At 36.7% G+C, this 20,553-nt stretch overlaps 1 protein-coding gene across 7 annotated transcripts in view; it reads left to right on the top strand.

Moving 5' to 3' along the window:
* Positions 1 to 20,553, top strand: part of LOC136246668 (inositol 1,4,5-trisphosphate receptor type 3-like) — a 72,676-nt gene that overhangs the window by 3,548 nt on the left and 48,575 nt on the right. For 5 of the 7 annotated variants that reach the window (XR_010696727.1, XM_066038206.1, XM_066038209.1 and 2 more), the window contains 22 exons: positions 4,416 to 4,502; positions 4,555 to 4,632; positions 4,680 to 4,760; positions 9,498 to 9,607; positions 9,658 to 9,751; positions 9,804 to 9,903; positions 9,968 to 10,069; positions 12,629 to 12,723; positions 12,772 to 12,846; positions 12,893 to 12,971; positions 13,023 to 13,153; positions 13,205 to 13,279; positions 13,320 to 13,379; positions 13,432 to 13,571; positions 13,630 to 13,686; positions 13,744 to 13,848; positions 13,957 to 14,023; positions 14,074 to 14,143; positions 14,196 to 14,233; positions 14,284 to 14,397; positions 14,449 to 14,511; positions 14,560 to 14,595. Coding sequence is in view for 6 of the 7 variants with exons in the window: in XM_066038206.1 (XP_065894278.1) it covers positions 4,416 to 4,502; positions 4,555 to 4,632; positions 4,680 to 4,760; positions 9,498 to 9,607; positions 9,658 to 9,751; positions 9,804 to 9,903; positions 9,968 to 10,069; positions 12,629 to 12,723; positions 12,772 to 12,846; positions 12,893 to 12,971; positions 13,023 to 13,153; positions 13,205 to 13,279; positions 13,320 to 13,379; positions 13,432 to 13,571; positions 13,630 to 13,686; positions 13,744 to 13,848; positions 13,957 to 14,023; positions 14,074 to 14,143; positions 14,196 to 14,233; positions 14,284 to 14,397; positions 14,449 to 14,511; positions 14,560 to 14,595 (1,857 nt within the window). In the remaining variant the exon portion in view is untranslated. The remainder of the gene's footprint in view (positions 1 to 4,415; positions 4,503 to 4,554; positions 4,633 to 4,679; positions 4,761 to 9,497; positions 9,608 to 9,657; positions 9,752 to 9,803; positions 9,904 to 9,967; positions 10,070 to 12,628; positions 12,724 to 12,771; positions 12,847 to 12,892; positions 12,972 to 13,022; positions 13,154 to 13,204; positions 13,280 to 13,319; positions 13,380 to 13,431; positions 13,572 to 13,629; positions 13,687 to 13,743; positions 13,849 to 13,956; positions 14,024 to 14,073; positions 14,144 to 14,195; positions 14,234 to 14,283; positions 14,398 to 14,448; positions 14,512 to 14,559; positions 14,596 to 20,553) is intronic. The other 2 variants (XM_066038207.1, XM_066038208.1) reach the window with 2 other exon arrangements.

Genomic DNA, 20,553 nt, shown 5'->3' with positions numbered 1-20,553 from the left:
TGCAAAATCACTGTAATATTTTGTCGTCACCAGCCAGATAGCATACAGTTTAGGATTCTTTTCAAACTTGCATTATAGACTGAGGGAACATCCAATTGCATGAGGAAGATCTGGCTTCTCTCGTGGTAGGAGCCACTGCAACTCAAACACATTTTCATTACCAACTATTTAATACTTAAAAATGAAAGACTGATCTATTAGAGAGTTTTAAAATGGTTTTGTCATAAACAGGGGCGTAGCCAGGGGGGGTTCAAAGGGTTCGGACGAACCCCCTTTTCAGAGTTAAGTTTTTTAAATCGTGATACTGGTTAACTAGAACTGAATTAACTTACACAAATCCACTGAAATGGGTAGCTACAGGTCTTCAGGCAGAGGAATTCAAGTACCTCTACTCGCTATTGCGAATGAATTTATAAGAATACACATGTTTACACGTGTATACGGCCCCAGACCCCCGCTGTGGAGATTCTATACTTAGGGCAGAACCCCCTTTTGGAAATCCTGCCTACGCCCCTGATAAATCACAAATAGTTGTACTGATAGCTAATTGATGTGTGTAGACAGCTTTATTGATCAACCAGTAGCTAATCTAACTACTGAAATCCATACAAGTGCAAATTATATTCATATTATGACTATAATGGGCATTTAGTCTGGACTGTGTCACCACTATATTATCTTAAACAAGATTCAGACTAAATGCCAATTATAATCATAATATGAATATAATTTGCACTTGTATGGATTTCAGTAGTTAGATTAGCTAGTAGTTACTGGTTGATCAATATTATCTTAAACAAGATTCATAGTTGCAATGAATTCATTAGTCCATACAGTACTGCTAATAATACTCTAACATCAAAGCCTACAACTATTCTTTGAAGCATTGCTGTGCACTGTAACAAAAATAAATCTAAAAATAGGTGATTGCTTTATTAGAGTAACTCAAAATAATTGTACTTATATCACCAGTAGTAATATACTTGCAATCACTTTATTTGCTTTGACATATTGAGTGGTTAGATGGCTGTTTACCTAGCTGATGAAATCTCTACAATTGTGAATTATATTCGCACCATTACTGGCAACATGTTTGACTTTGATAATGTGATTCATTATTGAAGGAAGGTTATTAGTTCCTATGGTGTATATAACACTGTGCTAAGCATTTCTGCTTAAAATTATTCTTGAAATGCTCTGTATAATACCAAAATCCATTATGACTGTATTTACTAACTCTAATAGAGCAATCACCAAATTCGCAATTTGTTATGTTATGTTTCATGATTTTGCAGGCACAAAAGTGAGCCATTGTAAGCCACCCAGCTAGACGTTTACCCATTACTATGCATGTTTTCACAGCACAACAACTTAAGATAACATACAGCTAATAAGAAAGTTTGACTCAGTCCTTTGCATTAAGCTGCAGTTACAATTCCATCTTTTTACTGCAAATCATTCAATACGCGAAAATGCGATATGCCAATTTATTAATCTAAAAGACTCTGATTTGTAGTGGTTCAAATTTCAGTACAACAAGCTAAGTATCCTGCAGTAGTAAGGAAATTATTTGGTGAAAGTCTATTTTTTCATTGAGGACCCTAACTATGTAACGTAGTCTTAAATTGTTGTAATGAAGATTTATTAACTAATTCATGATCTAAGCTGTTCCAAAGTCAAATTTTTGATTGAAAAATGAGTATAGATGGCTGTTTACATATAGGGTAGTTGATATATGAAATTGTGATGTCATGTGTTAGAGTTAGGTAATGACTGGGAATGGATACTAAAATTAATTATGAATTATTTTGTACATCATCGCCACTTCTAGGGTGGATCTTCTTGACTGTAAACTCTGCCATTCTAAATCATTTATAAGACCAGTTATGCTTGTATGTCACGAATAGTCATGTTTAACAAATCTTGCTGCACGATTTTGAACCTTTTCAATCTTGTCGATGTCTTTATGAGTGTGTGGGTCCCATACTGTACATCCATATTTTACAATTGGTACCACTAAAGATTTATAACATGAGCTTGTGATATGAGGAGGGCGGCTTTTTAAATTCCTGCGTAAAAATCCCAGTGTATTGTTTACCTTTTTAGTAATATATGAAATACTGTATGCTCTGCCCACTGCAATTTTCATTTATAGTTATCCCTAAATATTTTACCACTGATACTTCTTTTATGATCTTTGATTCCATATTGTAACTGTTGTAGGTGGTGACTGTAGAGGAAAGTTTATTTGTTATCTGTAGAAATTAAAATTAAAAAGAAGTTGCATACTTTTCACTCTAAAATATAAAGTGTGCTTTGCAAATAAAAATTGTGCCCTATGACACCAGAAAGTGTTGTTTTGGTGTCACAGGGCACACTACTTTTAGTCTTTGAGCTACAGAAACAAAACAAAACACTTTCAAACTATCCATGAGCAGGCAAATATAGTGTTAATGATTTGCATTTGGTGTGATAAAAATTTGCATAAGTTTGCTTTGTACAGTGCGAAATTTAATGAGTGAGCGAGATAAAAGGAACATGCACTTTTAATGTCATAAAGTACTGTTTAGGGCAAGCAGTACTTTATTGACCACAAAGAATGCTTATTGCACTGCAGAGTGCACTCTTTGCAGTGCTATAAAGCACTCTTTGTGGGCAATAAACACAGTGCCTTAGTGCAGGCTGATAGCCCACAGCGATCACACCAGTAAGACTGATTACCTAAGCTGGTAAAGGCTGATAGCCTCGCCACACTGAGTGACCAATCACCCCACCCAATACTAGTTCTATCACTGAATTGCTTTTATAGTCATACCTAAATGCTTCAATGATGGGAGGGAGAAGGTAACATTGCTGTTACGTTTGTTCATGTTAATGAACAAGTCTTGGTGATATCACGGAAAAGTTTACAATTTGTCACAATAGAATCAATTGTGGGTTTTGACCAGTGGCAATTCTAAACCTGACCTACAGGGAGGCAAGTAGGGAACAGCATAACTAAAGTTGTTTGACTGTAGTGTAAAGTAGAATTTCAGGGGATCAGGATTTTTACAATTTAAGGGCTTGAAAACAGCCTAAAATTTATACTAAAAACATGAAAAACGTTAATAACAATGCCACTCTATAGTGTAACTTTTCCCAAGTATTTTTAAAAAGTTATTTTTCAGCAGGGGTTCATTAGAATTTCCTATGGTTTTGACTAAAACCTGCCAAATTACGTGATCCATTCATCTTTGCTGACAGCAAAAAGTGTCAATTTGGCAATAGCACATGATGGCTTCCCTTCATAATGGAAATTGTCCATATTGTTCATAGTGGCTACTTTAATTGCAGAAGTGCTTTTTGAACAGTTCTTGATTCGTACTGCTGTATAATGTGTTGAACGTAGCCAACAACGAAGCGTAATGGATATTTCACTTTTCAGACAAGTATAGTGCACAATGTTAAATCACAGTAAGCAATAAGAAGTGTTATATCCCTACTGTGCATTTTCGTTATGGTACGTATCTTGGAGCACAGTAGGTATATAACACTTCCTATTGTTTTACTGTAATTCAATATAATGCACTACTCCAGCTTGCTTCAGTACTTTTATTAATGTGCTGTGGTCCCTACTCTAGTTGAAATTCCAATTTTGTTTTGTGTACTTGTCCCACTTTAACATTTTACCTTCTACGTGTATTAACAAAAGTGCCAATAATAAGTAACTTATATTATATTAATTTAATAATTTTACATTGGAATGCTATGCAACACAAATTTCTAACCTTTTTTGCTTAATATTCATCCATCAGAGGTACAAATGTAGCTATAAAGCTAAGGGCTAAAAAAATTATAAGATTTTTTCCTTAAGTATTTGTGACCAGATTTTACAAAACCAATCCAAATCACTCATCTGGCTACACTATCATACTACTAATTTACATCCTCAGTACTGCTGAAACTACTTGAAGTTGGTTTTAACAGACGTCTTTTCTGGGTGGTGTGGTGAGCTCAAATGGTGATTTCTATCCTTGTGAAGGAGCTGGCTTGGTGGTATAGTGCGGGATGGCCTAATATGGTTAGCCAACATTTCTTCTGTTGATTTTGCTGCATATCAGCCAGCACTGTCTTGTGATCTCATGTCTGGAGTCTGGACTTCTATAGTCCATTTTTAAGTCTATCTCTTGCCCATCACTCCACCCTCACCTCCCACCCCTTTGTAAGCACTCATGATACCACTGCATATGCATACTAAATATGCATGCTACATATGCATGCTTGTTATCCTTGGCAACAATTTTTGGTGTTGATGAGATTCTGCTTGACCTCTGAGCCAGCTAGTGGATAATATAATTAACTGACCATGTATTATGACATCATGCAGTTGTAACTGTATGTTTGTTATGTAACTAATGATATTGTTTGCATCACAGAAAAATGCACAAATTGAAATAGACAATAACAATGCTGAACAAGAGCGATTACGTGGAACATTGGTGTATTATGGTCAGACCATACAGGTAATTATCAGGTTATACATTTTTAGTTCATTTCTTATAAAATTTGTAATAGCTGCTACACTTATTCAGTGGAAAGTATGTGGCTGCAAAGCCTGTTGAAACATCTAAGACTGAAAGTACTAGTGTCAAGGTATGCATAAATAAATAGCAACTGTTCACAATATTTCTTGAATTTAGGTCGAATTATCCACAGAAAGCACTGAGCAAACTTTTCTCAAAATACTTTCCCCCTGCAAAGTTAAATCTATTGGACATGAGGTAACTGTGTTTTTTTTCTGCAAATGAATGTACCACCACAAAACAGTACATGCACTGTGCTAATGGCTTGCCTCTTGCACAGTGGTTCTATTATTTAAACTGATTAAATAATGGAAAGTTTGGACACATAAACGATAAAATCCATTGATTTAAATATATACAGAATTTTATTTAGATACTCTAATAGAAGATACATGCACAAAATACTCTAATACAGTAGTCACTTGTGTTTGGGTAACAGAACATTTGGAAAAAGATGGCTGAACTGTGAACTACATATGAATCAATAAAGCAAAATATATAGATTCTCTGGTAGTATGAGTTTGGCTGCCTTTCCATTGTTCATAGCATTGCTGTATACATGGAAGCTGACCACTATTTATACAAGATATGGGGTGGGGATTTGCATTTCTGAAAATTACAATTCCCCACCTACTGGGGGCACCATAAAGTGCTATGCAATGATGACACAATCAACTGATACAGTAGGACCTTGAATCTTGATTATCCAAACTGTTAATTATCTGAACAGTATAAGTGACAGTTTTATTAGAGTATTTTGTCATTAGGTGAATGTTCTATTAGAGTAAGTGTATGTTCTATTAGAGCAGTTGAGCAGGGTGTCTTGATTCAGTGGAATGGAATGGTGGACTGGAATGGACTGGAATGGTGGACTGGAATGGTGGATTGGAATGGAATGGTGGAATGGAACGGTACTTAGGTAATTTCAATTAGTGGTCACCTCTTTATAAAGACAACCTTATAACAAAGACCACCTCTTTACAAAGACCGTTTTACTTTAATATCTAAATGGTTGTTTTAGAGCCTTATAAGACAGTCATATTGATGAATTGTGTGCCATATGTTATGTCTAGCAAAGCCAGTGATATCTGATTTATGATACAATACAGTAATAGCTACAAAAACAATTTGGGCCTTTGGCTATGCAAAAAAAAAGATGTGTCTACGAAACTAAAAGCAACTGGCAACTAAAGGAGCTACTATCTGGTAAGGCCAAGAAATGAGTGTTAATATATACTGGAAATTAAGTATAATTTACAAAAATCTTGGTCCTTTATCATTGACTTGTGTAGTTTGACTGTATTCCTATTGATTCCCTGTAAATCTAGTAGGCTAGTAAATTGGTACTTTTCTAAATAGTCCGGCGTTGTAGAGGAGAAAAAAGGTGGCTAAATTACTAGCCAATTAGAGTTACAGGTATGAATGCAGCAAGACTGTACGAGTCAATAATAAAGGACCAAATTGTTATAAATTATGGCAAGTTATTTGCCAGTATTTCTTGGCCTCATACTAGCTCCTTTAGTTGTCAGTTACTTTTAGTTTGATGGGGACATCATTTTTGTATAGCCAAACTGTTTTTGCATGGGATATATTGCTGTATTACAAATCACATATCACTTTTTTCTAGGCATTTGGCTCACAACTGATCAATGTAGAATGGTACTTAGGTAATTTCAATTACTGGTCACCTCTGTATAGACCACCTCTTTATAAAGACCGTTTTACTTTAATGTTTAAATTGCTGCTATCTTGTTGTTTAGAGTGTATCTCCATAGAATGGTCTTTCCACCATTCCATTCCAGTCCACCATTCCATTCCACCATTCCATTCCATTCCACCATTCCATTCCACCATTCCATTCCACTGTTCCAGTCCATTCCACCATTCCATTATTCCACTGAATCCAGATGCCCAGTTGAACGTAACTTTCTATATATATATATTATATATATATATATATATATATATATATATATATATATATATATATATATATATATATATATATATATATATATATATAAATGAATGGGCTTCATTTATTCAAATAAACTCATTTATTTATAATTGAATTGGCACACAGATGCTTGGATTATGGAGGTCCTACTATACTGTACTTACTATAAATCACAGTTAGAGAAAACATAATACAGGTTGTCTTATACACTGCTTGAAGGTTCTTAGTTTACTAATTTGTTAAGCTGCTTTACTGTAGTTGTACCCAGTTATACTGTTAGTAAAATATCAGTAACTTTAAGTATATGGAACATATTAATTGTTTTACGAAGTCTTAAACTCTCAGTAAAACACCAGTGAATGTGGGTTTACTGAAAAACTACTTAAATAACAAACAATTAACTGTTCCATATACTGGGGATATACCACTCTAGTAAACTAAAAAACTTCAAGCAGTGATACATAAACAATTTACTTGGTTATGTATGACCCAATCCTAAATATAGTAATAATAAAAAAGGTTAACAAAATGACATATTTCAAAAATTTAGAAAAGTATTCCTTTTGACTTCATAATTTGTGACTGGGCCTGCGAAAATAGGGCATGTGGGCACATGATTTTTGCCTACTTTTTCAAAACTTTCATCACTCATGACTTTTTGTACCATTATGCTATGGCAATGCAATTTTGAGCATCTGGTAAGAATTTAATTGGCTTTATGATGCAAGTAACAAAATACTAATGTTCTGTTCCAATACTGAGATATGACCTGTAGAGTGATGAGATGTAGTTTGTGCCCACATGTCCTGTTTTTGCAGGCCCGGTCACATTTTCTATTGGACCTAAACTTCTTCCAATTTACCTTCTAAGGCTTCTGTTGTGGTTTGGGAGCATCCTAAGGTGGTGTTTAGGTGTGTGTTCTATTACGATTTTGGCAAAAACATAGGCAATCTCTATTATGAACCACTACCATAGTTCGTGATGAAGATGAACAAAACGGCGAATTTCAGTTTTGACCCAAATACATAATATTATACTGTTTACTTTTCACTTGATACTTACTAGTGAAGCAATACTATTTGCAAATGACCACAAGAGTGTTGTTTTGAGTCGGAGGATGCTTTCCAAGGTGACTTTGCATTCTATTAGAGTTTTCTAAATGAAAAGTATGGCTGATCCCTATGAACCCACTATGTGGTTCATGATAAAAAGTTCACTTTACAAAAATCTTGTGAGACCTACCATAGAATATACATGTACTATCTCTGGGCACCACATTTTAAGAATGCCACAGAACTCATTGAAGCTGTATAGAGGAGAGTGACTAGATTTGCTGTTTAAAAACCAGAAGATTACAAGTATATTACATCAACTTGATTGGTCCACCTCATATGACAGAAGAAACCAGCTAAGACTGATGATGTACAAAATAATGCATGGATTACCTACATCCACTCTCCCAAGGCCATCCCTATGAGTTCGTCCAGCCAGCCACCTTATGCATATTCCTGATTCCCATCAATGATTGCTATGTGGAACAGTTTACCAATACCAGTAGTTTGAATTCTGCACCTTAATAACTATAATAATAATACTCTAATAGAGCATTCAACATTGTATCGTTAAGTGGTCACCAACCTCTACAATATTTTCTGTTCTTTGTCATTAGATTTTCCATTTATTAGCAACTGGTATGCCAAAGAATGCCTCAGCCTTAGGCATAGCAGCCTCAATTTTATTACTGGTACAATGCTGAATGCTCCATTAGAGTAATTCAATATTTAAATTATACAATGAGTCTTTATGTGACTGGGCCTGTGAAAACAGGGCATGTGGGTACATGATTTTTGCCTACTTTTTCAAATTCATTGACTCATACCTTTTATATCATTATGATATGGAAATGAAATTTTTAACTCTTTGCAAACATTTAATTGGCTTTATGATGCAAGTTACAGAATGCAAATATTCTGTACCAGCACTGCGATAGGATCTATAATGTGACAGGGTGTAATTTGTGCCCACATGTCCTGTTTTCTCAGGCCCAGTCACATATAAAAGCCTTTCAGTCAGTCTTGATATTCACAAATGCTAGTGAAGTACATTAAGCATACCAGCAGCATGGCAAGCACTAAACTAGAAGGTAGACAGCAAACACAAAAGTTTCACCATTCTGTTCCATTCCATTCCCGATTCCAGTTCTGGTTATTATAACTTGCCCAAAGTAGAGACTAGTCAAAATTAAGGCAGCATCTGCAGTAAATTTTGGAGGTCATGTTATACTGTTGTAAGATTAGTATTAAGTGTTGAATACATGATACATTTTGCACTGTAAATATCCATTTAATGCCATGAAGTTAGCATATGATGTCTCGAATGTACTGGAGCATAAGATACCTGCTGATTTGACAGAAGAGTCAAGAATCGAAGAATAATGCTTTGCCAACAAAGGAACTTAGGGGTGGAGGGGGGTGGTGTGCTAGGAGATTGAATTTGGTAATCAGAATGCTATCCAGAAGTGAAAATTGGCTACGTAGTTTCATTAATATTACAATAGGATTATATTTATAGTGCTTACACTGTATGAACTGCATAAATGGCAGTGGGTAGGTTTCAGCCAGTTAGATGCACACAATTCATTTAATGCTACTGCATAAGGGCTCATTTTGTATATGCATCGTTTTGTCTTGAAATTGGCTGTAGTGGGGCTACCTGGAATTTTCCAGATACATCTCTTCCAAAATCGAACCCCCTTCCAGATAATCCTACAGTAGCTACTTCCCTTGTATTATACTTCATTTATTTGAATGAACACACATTTGTAGCAAAAAAGGTGTGCACTAATGCGAATGACACAATATTAGCTTTTTGTGTGTGGAAAGTTATGCTATTACTCATAGAAACTAATTTAGTTTGATTGTATCATAGCACATCAGGTTGTTTGCAATATTAGCATTACTAATTTTCTTTATACACAGGTCAATTTACATGATCAAGTGTCCTTTCAATTCATCAAAGCAGAAGGACAATACTTGAAAACTAGTAAAATCACATATGGCCATGTTGGAATCTCCCTTTATGGACATTGGTAAACCATTAATCAATTACTGTCCCAGTATTATTTTATTATGGCTCTAGCCATGAAGTCAATATGGGTAGTGTTCCATCAGCATACACATTGAAACCTCATTACCAAACAATTCTGGATGACGAAAAGGAGAAATACGTTACAGTATGTACTTATCTATAATGTATTTGGAACAGAGAAACTTAGATTCTCGTAGGCTGGCAGTGTAGTGAGATTGTTTCATCGTGAGTCTGAGTGTTATGTGGTAGCTGAAGGATCATTTGCAAATAAGGAAGAAAAAGTGAAGGCTGAGAGTGGTATGTATAGCATCATAATTATGAAATTATGCATGATAATTATATTACTTGATACTTTTTCTAGTACACTTGCGAAAGAGAAAATCCGATCATGGTAAACTCAGACCACCATCCACTTCTGCTATCACTTACTGGCAGATTGAAAAAGATATTGAACCACTAAATGGTATTTATAATGACTTGATTTTTGCAATTGTTAATCCAAGCCAAAAGGGGACTGACATTAATAACTAGAACTCTAAAAGAACACAATTATTTACTAGTTATACCATAGACATGAGGGGTGTACCCGATAATATATTCCCAATGCTGCCGAGAGGATTTAGGGGGACCAGGGCAAATTTAATTAGAATGTGGGGCCCTATAACCCAAAATTTTCAATAAAGGAAAACAGACAAAAGGATATTACAAGAACAAGCATAGCAAACTAGCTACTAACTTATTGACAGTTTTAGCATGCAGACTAAGATAGGGGGCATGTCCCCCAGGAAAATTAGGCTATCTGAGATTGAATATGAAGGCAATTTACAAGAACAAGCTTAGCTAACTAGTTACTGTATTAGACTACAAGCTACTAACTGATAAGCTTATTGACAGTTTTAGCATGAAAAGAATGCAACCAAGAGAGATCTGGAGGCATACCCCCAGGAAAATTTTGAAAATCATTCTCTGAGATTAAATATGAGAGTGATTTTACAAGAACAAGCTAACTACAACTAACAGCAAACTTCTAGCTACTAACTGATAAGCTTATGACAGTTTTAGCATGCAAACATGCCAAGCTAGGGAGTCTGGGGGAATGCCCCAGGAAATTTTTGAATATTAGATCCTCTGGGATTAATATGAGAGTGATTTTAATAATTTATCACAGTATAATTATAATTTATTGGATTGTTGTATTAGAGTGATTGCTGGATTAGGGCTTCTCAAGTTTGAATTTTACAGCAAGCTTTCTGCAAAATAAATACCGCCTAGGGAATTTTCTACCCTATGCCAGACTGATTGTTAACAGTTACTATAACTGAATATTTGCCTGACTGCTGTAATAGGGTGACTGTTCTATTAGAGTATCTCGATCTTATGTAGATGTCACAATGTCTATATAGGCGCCTTATAAGATTTATTACAAGTGATAGTTTGCTGCCACTGTTGCACTGGATTGCTATGGATCTCATTGAGTTTGGATGGTATCATTTATACTGGGGCTTCTTACATATCTTCGAGTCTACACTACAGGGAAGATTTACACTGTTGTACCATTCGTTTTATTGTACTGTAGCTATATGTGTGGATAAGGGGCAGCTCAAAGGGTAAGGTAAATGCGGGTATTTCCGGACAGCGTACAATTCCGGACACTTTGGTACCTTTATCAAGCTAGCCGAGGAACGAAACAACGGATTGCCTTGAAATTTCTGCTGTGAATAGCTATTCTTATAGGGATTATAAAAATCGAAAAGTGTGTTCTAGTTGATTCATTCTTGGGTGCTATACACGAAGTGTCCGGAATTATGCGCTGTCCGGAAATATCCGCATTTACCTTAGCTAATGTCTTGGGACTCTCGTACACCATGTTGCCTGGGTTTTTGCGTGGGCGCTGGCTACCCCTCGGGGAAGCTACTATTGTATGAGGCTCCCTTGCGGCCCCTTACAAAGTGGGGCCCAGGGCAAATTGTCCTACCCCTGTCGGCGGCCCTGTATACGCCCAAGCCCGAGGGCAGCAATAAGTAATATATACCACTCAGGTGGCTCACCTAATAGGTGAATGAAGACAAACCTACATTCTTTATACAGAGGTTTGTAAATATTGACTGTGGGTTTAAATTGTTGGCACAAAAAAGAAATAATTGTGGGTTTCACTATGTAGTTGTAGTGATACCATTTCTAACCAAATATCCACTTTATGGATATCTAGTAATGTAAGGTGCTAAAATAAGTACTTGTAAGTATAGGTTGAGAATGTCTGAGCCATCTTGAAATGTGGTTGAAATGGATGTGTGATGCCCACACTGTGAAAACAATAATTTAGTGATGCTTAGTAACTGAACTATGTAATGCTAACTCACTCCATTATTTTTCCTTCAAGAGAATGCTTAGCCTAATCAAGCCAACAAGCTAAACTTAAACCCACAATGAAAAACTTTAAGCAGCTCCATATAAAGAATCAAAGGAAACCGATGCTTTGTAACTGCCTCAGCATCACAGTGTGTGGTCAGGGCTATAATCATCCTAACCACAAGGCAATATTATGATATCATCCTACATGTGCTCAGGGCAATACATGAAATATAGCCTTGTGGTTTCTTTGATCTGAGGTGTCAAAGTGGTGTATACACACTATGTGACTGGGCCTGCAAAAATAGGGCATGTGGTTTTTCCTACTTTTTCAAATTTCCATTACGCATAACGTTTTATACCATAATGCTTTGCCAATGCAACTTTCGGCTCTTCGTAAGCAGTTAAATGGCTTTATGATGCAAGTTACAGAATGTAAATATTCTGTTCCAGAACTGAGATATGACCTGTAAAGTGATGGGGTGTAGTGTGTGCCCACATTGTGTTCCCACATGCCCTGTTTTCGCAGGCCCGGTCACATAATACTAATGAAAGCACAAAAGTAAGCAGCCAGTTGTTCATACATTCAAGGTAACAAACTAAGAAAGCAATGGATAGCCAATTTACAGCATGATTATACGTAATAATGATCCTCCTGCATACTCTTCACCAGGTCAAGCTGTTCTATGGGAAGAATGTTGTAGATTGAGGCACCTTCCAACAAGATTGTACCTAGCAATTGTCAAGGATGAAAGAGAATGTTTCCAAGTAAATTTATTTACAATGATGCACTTACATGCCATGCTATCCACTCAGGTTACTTTGAAGGAGAGAGATCGTTCATGCGGCAAAGATTGGGAAATGGTGTTTAAACTGATACCACTTATTCAGGTATTATGACTGTGCTGATATCAATACTTTTCATAGTTTTCAACAGGAAGATGCTGAAATAAAATTAGAATCGCATGTAAGGATACAACATCTGTCTACAGAACAGTGGATAAGTGCCGTGAATAGTAAGCTAAAGTGTCTGACAAATTCACAAATAAAGATGTTATTATTAACAGCCCAATTCACTCATCAGTCTTTTGATTCTAAAGCAACTGGATTAGATGCAGTGCCATGGGACACTGCTACACTGAAACAAATTAGAGTAACTCAACAAATGAACTATGACGATGCATTCACAATTGAAGAGGTATATAGGTTAGCCAACTGAACAGCTCACCTCATGTACCAACTGTTACAGGTTGATCACAGGTTAATTGAGAAATTTAATATAGTGGCTGAAGTTATTCCTGTTATTAAGGAATACATTACAGAGGTTGGAATTTTTGACAAAGTCTTCTTTACTTACAATTTAGTTACAGAAAGAGGAAGATGCGCAAAGAGAAAAATCCATTTCAGATAATGAATTAAAAGAGGTCTAGTGTGTAATCATTACAATATTTCAAGTTACTACTTGTAAACTCGTAGGCTCTTGAAGTGATCATAAAATTTGTTGACTCAGCAAATGTTGATTTAATTGACCGTCAGAAACTATTGAGATATTTAATGATCATAGAAATGATAGTAAAAATTTTGGAAATTTACGAAAATGTTAATGTCAGCTCCAGGTAATCCAACAGTAATAAAGAAATACTTCATGTTAATTATGAACTATATAATAAACAGTGAAGTGGTTAAAAAATGCTATGAACTGCTACATGTTTATTTAAAGGGAAATAATTGGTGAGTAGTGACTGCGTGCTTGTGTGGTGTCAATTAGTCAGTAAGTGACTGTTGCAGGAAAAATGAATTTTACATGTCCAGATTTATCCCTGTGTTCACCAAGCATATTGGCTGTAACCTCAAAATGGAGGATATGCTGATTGAATTATCAAGAGACAATCTGTAAGGATCACTGCTGGGCTTGTGTGCTTGGTTTTTTACTTTGCCAGACATGTGACTGGTCCTGGAATTAACGTATTGTGTATACATGCCTGCTCCTATATGTTACAGAGAGGTTATTGTGGGACATGACAATGGTCACCTTAAGTACTTTATTGAATATTTGTGTCATATTCAGGTATCACACATGTGATTTTCAGTGTGTCACATAATCCCTTCATTTTTCAGGACCCTCGTATTATGGACTATCTAGGTGTTCTATGTGTTTGTCAAGACTATCCCATTACACAGCACCAAGGTACATAGCTGTATCATCACCTTTATTTTGTAGTGTTGATGATTTTGTGCAGACTATATAATTGAGGAATTAGTATGCCACCATGGAAAGGTACCCTTGTGCATGATATGGCTGGATGTTTACCATTCATTTATACATAGAATATTTTCTATATTACTGAAATTCGGAGTGAACCATCATTTGGAAATGTGATATACTACTGCAAACCTGGCAAACAAAAGGAATGGAAAGAACTCCAAATCATTAAACAACAGGTTGATTATCATGTTCTGCCAATTAGCATATAACTGTATATTTCAATCCAGGAGCTCGTCGACGAATATCGTTTCCTTGTGGCACAACTTGATTTGTTTGCAAAACTCTGCAAGGTAGATTATGCACCATATCTTGATGTATTGATTAGAATATGTTTTCAGGGAAATAACAAAAACGCAATTAAGATTATTGATACGGTAATATGGTGTTATGTGTTGCAATAGATCAGTGCATAATTATGGTACTGTGACTCAGTGTAATTAGTGCAGTTGTAAAAGGTGGCTATATAGGTATATACATATACCACTTTGAAACCTCTGATCAAAGGAAACCACAGGATTATTTAATAGTTACAAGTACACAAAAAAAACTGGAATTTTCTACTAGAGTAGGGACCATAGCACATTGATAACAAGTTGATGTTGTGCAACTTCTAAAAACTAGGCGCCATGCAGCTAGCTAACTCATCTGGAATTAACTATAGATAGTATATGCTACTATGAATTAACCAACTATGTATTACTATTTTACAATAGAGTAGTTTTAGGTTGTACAATAATATTATTAGCTAACTCTCGTATTTTGTAATTCATGAAATTTTCGTAATTCATTCAATTAAGTTGCTATACACTGCTAAGGAAGCGCTTGTTAAACAAACCGTTTTTACCAACACATTACGCACAGAAGTATCTTCTAAACTGTTTTATAGTGTGACTAACGTGTTTTTTCCCACAAATTCTCTCGACAAAGCCTTTAAGCTGCTCTTCATTTTTGCTCACGTACGTAAGGGATATGCCCCCTTTCAGCTCGAAGCGGTAGGCTATTCTTGGTAGTGTACGAGGCCTGCACCATTGTTTTTCAGTTGCTAAATGCCTGAAAACCTCAAGGGGAAGGCAGTCTGAGGAAAGTCGCCACACCCGTATTTCAGTCTGCCGAAAAGAAACCACCTCAGAACAAAGTTCACCTGTGCAGAAGTTTAATGCAGACTTCATTTTGCTATTACTTCTTACGTAAAAGCTGCTTTTACCATTATTTAACAATTTTGCTCATGTGGGTGCGCACAGATAAACATAGGTAGATAGGTAGATAGGTACACATACACACCTTTATGAAAACAATTTCAGTAACCAGGCGCGTGCCCACAGCTGCCCTTCAGCCGGCTGTGGGCATGTGCTTGGTTTAAAAAGTACTGAAACAAGTTGGAGATTAAACACAGTAAAACAATAAGAAGTGTTATTTCCATACTGTGCATTTCTGTTAAGGTATCTTAAGCACAGTAGGGATCCTACTGTGCTCAAGATATATTGTTTTACAGTGATTTAATATCATGGACTACTTCAACTTGTTTCAGTACTTTTTATCAATGTGCTATGGTCCCTACTCTAGTAGAAAATTCCAACTTTTTTCATGTACTTGTTTGTTAACTTTTTTTTTTTGGAAATAATTTTATTATGACTGATGAACCCACGCATACTGCATCTGAAATAGCGCTGTGTGCCCCAGCTATATCAATTATTGTCTGAAAAGTGAAGTATCCATTATGTTTCATTGTCAGCTATGTTCAACCTGTTACACAGCATTTCAAATCAAGAACTATTTGAAAAGCACCTCTACAGTCCATGCATACCAAAAGAAAGAAATGGTGCTGTGCACCCCAACTATATTAATTATCGTCTGAAAAGTGAAGTATCCATTACGCTTCGCTGTTGGCTATGTTCAACCCGTTACACAGCAGTACGAATCAAGAACTGTTTGAAAAACACCTTTGCAATCATAATAGCCACTAAGAAAAATACGGATGATTTCTGTTTCAAAGGGAAGTCATCACATGCTACCACCAAATTGATACCTTTCGCTGTCAGCAAAGATGAATGGCACACAGAGGAGGACACTGGTAAGTCCATGAAGAATGCATTGTACAAACTGCGGTATGCCAAAAGGCACCTGTCGGGCTGAAGTGACACCGAACAGTGAAAAAATCAAGCCCGTAGCCGTTATCGAGTTACGCTTGTCTGAAGGCATCAGACAGTCAGTCAGTCACTAGAAAATTCTGTTGAATAAATTTTTTTAAAATTCTGTAGCAACTTGCTTGCTGAAAGTATTTTGGGTCAATCTGAAAGCTTGCTTGGGCTTAGTTTTACCTAACCAATAGTGCCTTATGGTCGTCTGAGAAATTGAAACTGGTTTTTGGGTGATATTATTTTGTGGGCCACACTTACTCCTTTGTGGTCCCTATTACAAAGTTACTATCATACTGTATAATACCATGGCCACAAGGGATTTGCCTGATATATATTCCCAAGCCTAAAGGTTGCAGGCCTGCCCGAGGGCAAGGGCATATATATGTCAGACAAATCCCGAGTGGCCATGGTTTAAGTAATATATACCACTCTGGTATGCTCACCTAATAGGTGAAGGAAGGCAAACCTGCATTCACCACATTACTTGTCTGTGGGGTTAAATTGTGGGCACAAAAAAGAAATGAATGTGGGTTTTACTAATTGTAGGGATAACATTAACCACTTTGTGGATGAATAAAGTAACCTAAGGTGCTAAAATAAACACTTAGACATATATGTTGAGAATGTTTGAGGAATCTTTTCATGCATCTGAAATATACTGTTTAGAAAAACAATCCCCACATTGTTAATATGATTATCTGGTGATGCCTAGTAACTGAACTATGCAATGCTGACTCACTCAGTTCGCTTTGCTTCACAACAATTCCCCTGACTAAACCAACATGGTAAACTTAAACCCATATTGCAAAACTTTAAGCAGCTCTATTCAAATGCACAATGCAAAACTTTAAACAGCTATATATATACTCAAAGGGAACTGATCCTTTGTAACTGCTTCAGCATCAAGGCAGCTGTGGTCAGGGCAATATGTCAAACATAACCCTATGATCTGAGGTGTCAAAGTGGTATATATTTCAGACAACAGGGTGATATCTAGGTTTAGCCCCGTGGTTAGGGTGATATCATGATAGCCCTGACCACAACTGCCTTTGATGCTGAGGTAGTTACAAAGGATCAGTTCCCTTCAAAGTTGTAGGAACAGTTTTTAGAGGGGGGGTGGGGGGGGCAAGAGAGCTAACCATAAACTGATCTACACCTATACAGGGTCCCATGGATATGACTCCTGTAACCAGTTCATACGTGTGTTTATATAAAGGTGTTGTAAAGTGTGTTATCACTAGCTAATAGCCCTACACCTATACTGCATAGCTATATCTCTTCTCACCCTATCCTGCTAATGGCTGCTGTGCTCCTGTACACCTCTGCATGTGCTCGATGCATGTATAAATTATGTGAGAAGTCATGGTCACGTAAAGGTCTTCTCTTTATGCTAACTTTATGTATATACTTCACACTACAAGGATTACAACATTAATAGTTGTTATCAATAAAGTGAAACATCATTACCTTTAAGGAACTACAAGTTGGGATGTCTTCTGTAGCAGGTGTTCCCAAACTGAGTGTAGATCACATCAATACCACACTATGTTCACGGCTGGCCACTTTCATTTTCAGCATCCTTGTGTGTTTCTCTTCAGACTACTTGATAAATCAACTTCACCAAAGTCTTCATAATTTCTGGCTTAATCATTGGTAGTCAGCAACTCCAATGCACCACAGTGAGATCATCCTCTTAGATCTGTTAGCACCCCCAATTCAAGTTAAATCTTTCCCACATCATATAATTCCATGGATGTGGCACTCTTTCTACTGTTTAAACTTCTCACTGCACGGGATCCAGGAAATATTTGAACAACAGTTATCATGTGCAAGCATAACAGAAACAAAACTACAGGCATTTTTGTGTTTAATACAGTACAATGAATGGCTTAACATTTGTGGTGGACTGGTGATGCCACACCCTCAGAGAGTGCTTTTGCATGATGGACAGCTTCTCATATATTTCTCTGTGTATATAGCTTAGGCTGACTGGCTACTTGACCCAAAAAGTGGTGGGGGCCAAAGCATGCTTTTGAAAATAGTGTGGGGGCCATGCCCCCCAGGTTCCAACACCCTTGGTGGTTCCCTTTGATTATTTATATAGAGCTGCTTAAAGTTTTGCATTGTGGGTTTGAGTTGGTTTAGTTAGGAGCATTGTTGTGAAGGAAAATGAATTGAGTAGTTCAGATACTAGGTATCGCTAAATAATCATCTTAGTAATGTGGGGATTGTTATTGCACAAAAAGATTCCTCAAACATTCTCAACCTAGATGTCTAAGTGTTTATTTTATCACCTTAGGTTACTTTGTTCATCCACAATGTGGTTATTTGATTTAAAACGGTATCCCTACAACCAGTAAAACCCACAATCATTTCTTTTTTGTGCCCACAATTTAAACCCACAATTGAAGTTTGCAAATCTCTGTATAAACGTTATGTGGTGAATGCAGGTTTGTTTTCCTTCATCTATTAGGTGAGCATACCAGAGTGGTATATATTAATTATACCAACCATGGCCACTAGGGATTTGTACCAACCTTAAAACCTCACAGTTTACTTTGGAGTTGGCATGTATCTACCTCTAAACCATCAACACATAACTTAATTAAATGCTAAATACCATAATGTCTAGCCTACCCCACATCATTATACTACTGTATATCATGATACATTGGTATAGCTGATTGAATATATCACCACCTTGTTATATCAATATGTGACTGGATCTACGAAAACCGTTCTTATCGCCCAAGACAGGAAGTTTGATTTTTTCACACAAACACAAAGCTTAATGAATGCACTATCAAGTTTCACTGCCACAGTCGACCAGAGTAAAGTGGTCTGCTTTTGCTGGCTGCTTTTCTAGAGCACAGTGGCGAGCCGTACGAGTGGTCTGGGGTCTTGATGGAGCCCTGGCCAACCAGGAGATGGCTGTGGGTGGCTGTACAGCTCTGTGGTGTTGGACAATGACCTGTGCTGTAAATTTCCTTTCATTTTAGCCAGTTCTGAGCCCTGAATGGCCTATAACTTGGCCTAATTCATCCTAACATGTCTCTTTTCAATTTTTGAACACCATCTTGCCCGCCTTCCAGGGCCCCCGCCTCCCACCCCTTCTGGAGCTCGCCTGATACAGACAACCTCAGTTTAAAAACTATCTAAAATGGCGGGAAACTTAGCTGTTGACTACTTCTTCAGTGGATGATCAGGAAGGTAAGAAATTGTTGTGAAACATGTGAAAATTTGGTATGCGTAGCTACCACCATTGGCCAGCTACAACACACAGAATATTTAAAACCGACATTTCTCGATACTTTTAAATAGGCGATAAGACCGGTTTTCCCAGAGACAGTCACATATTATCAATATATCGACGATATGTTGTGGTAGCACTAGTTCTGACTTTGTAGTAGTTATGCTTTAATGATGCATTAATATTCCTGAGCACCCACAAGCTTAAATGTGACAGCTGTAACATTGTATTACATATTTCAGCTGGTACTACACTTCCTCACTACAATTCTAGTGTATTTTTAAGCCCCTAAATAATCTAAAGTTTGTGCACTTGTTTAGCTAAGTATAATCATTATTCGGTGCTCACACTGTCGAGCTCGTGTCAGATGTAGTTGTGTTAACAAGTGCCAACTCGAGTTCAATAACCCAAGTTGAAAACACTCTGGCTAACCCAGGATAGTGCGAATGGGTTGTTACTGATAAACAGGTGTGACTGTATGCTTACAAACAGTATCACACATTCCTGAAGAGTGCATGGATCATGCACTGTTAAAACGAGGGTGTGTATGAAGCATCTTTTGGGTGTCATACAGGTAGCAGCCATTTACACTAGGCTTCTTTCAGGGTGTTCTGTTACTCTATTAGACCCTGGGTTGTATAGGCACAGTTTGAGATTGCAAAAGAAAACAAAAATGATCTTGTGTCTATGCTACAGCACAATTTAAGCACATTTCTGGCTTAATAATAGTTATATGGGCACGATGTGGAGTCTATGGAGTTTATAAACCGGAAGGCTCAAATCTGTAGCACATAAGTGAAGCATGGGTGCTAATAAGGGCCTGAAGGTTAGTGAATTCCATACACTGTACATGGCCATATAACTGTTTTAGATTCAATTTTACTCAGCTATAGCATATTCACCTACTTTTTTCTATGAATGTGAAATTTGTATCAGTTACCCTC

The sequence above is a fragment of the Dysidea avara genome, chromosome 2 (assembly GCF_963678975.1).
Source record: "Dysidea avara chromosome 2, odDysAvar1.4, whole genome shotgun sequence".
In the NCBI taxonomy this organism is placed as follows: Eukaryota; Metazoa; Porifera; class Demospongiae; order Dictyoceratida; family Dysideidae; genus Dysidea; species Dysidea avara.
This window is presented reverse-complemented; position numbering and strand designations above follow the sequence as displayed.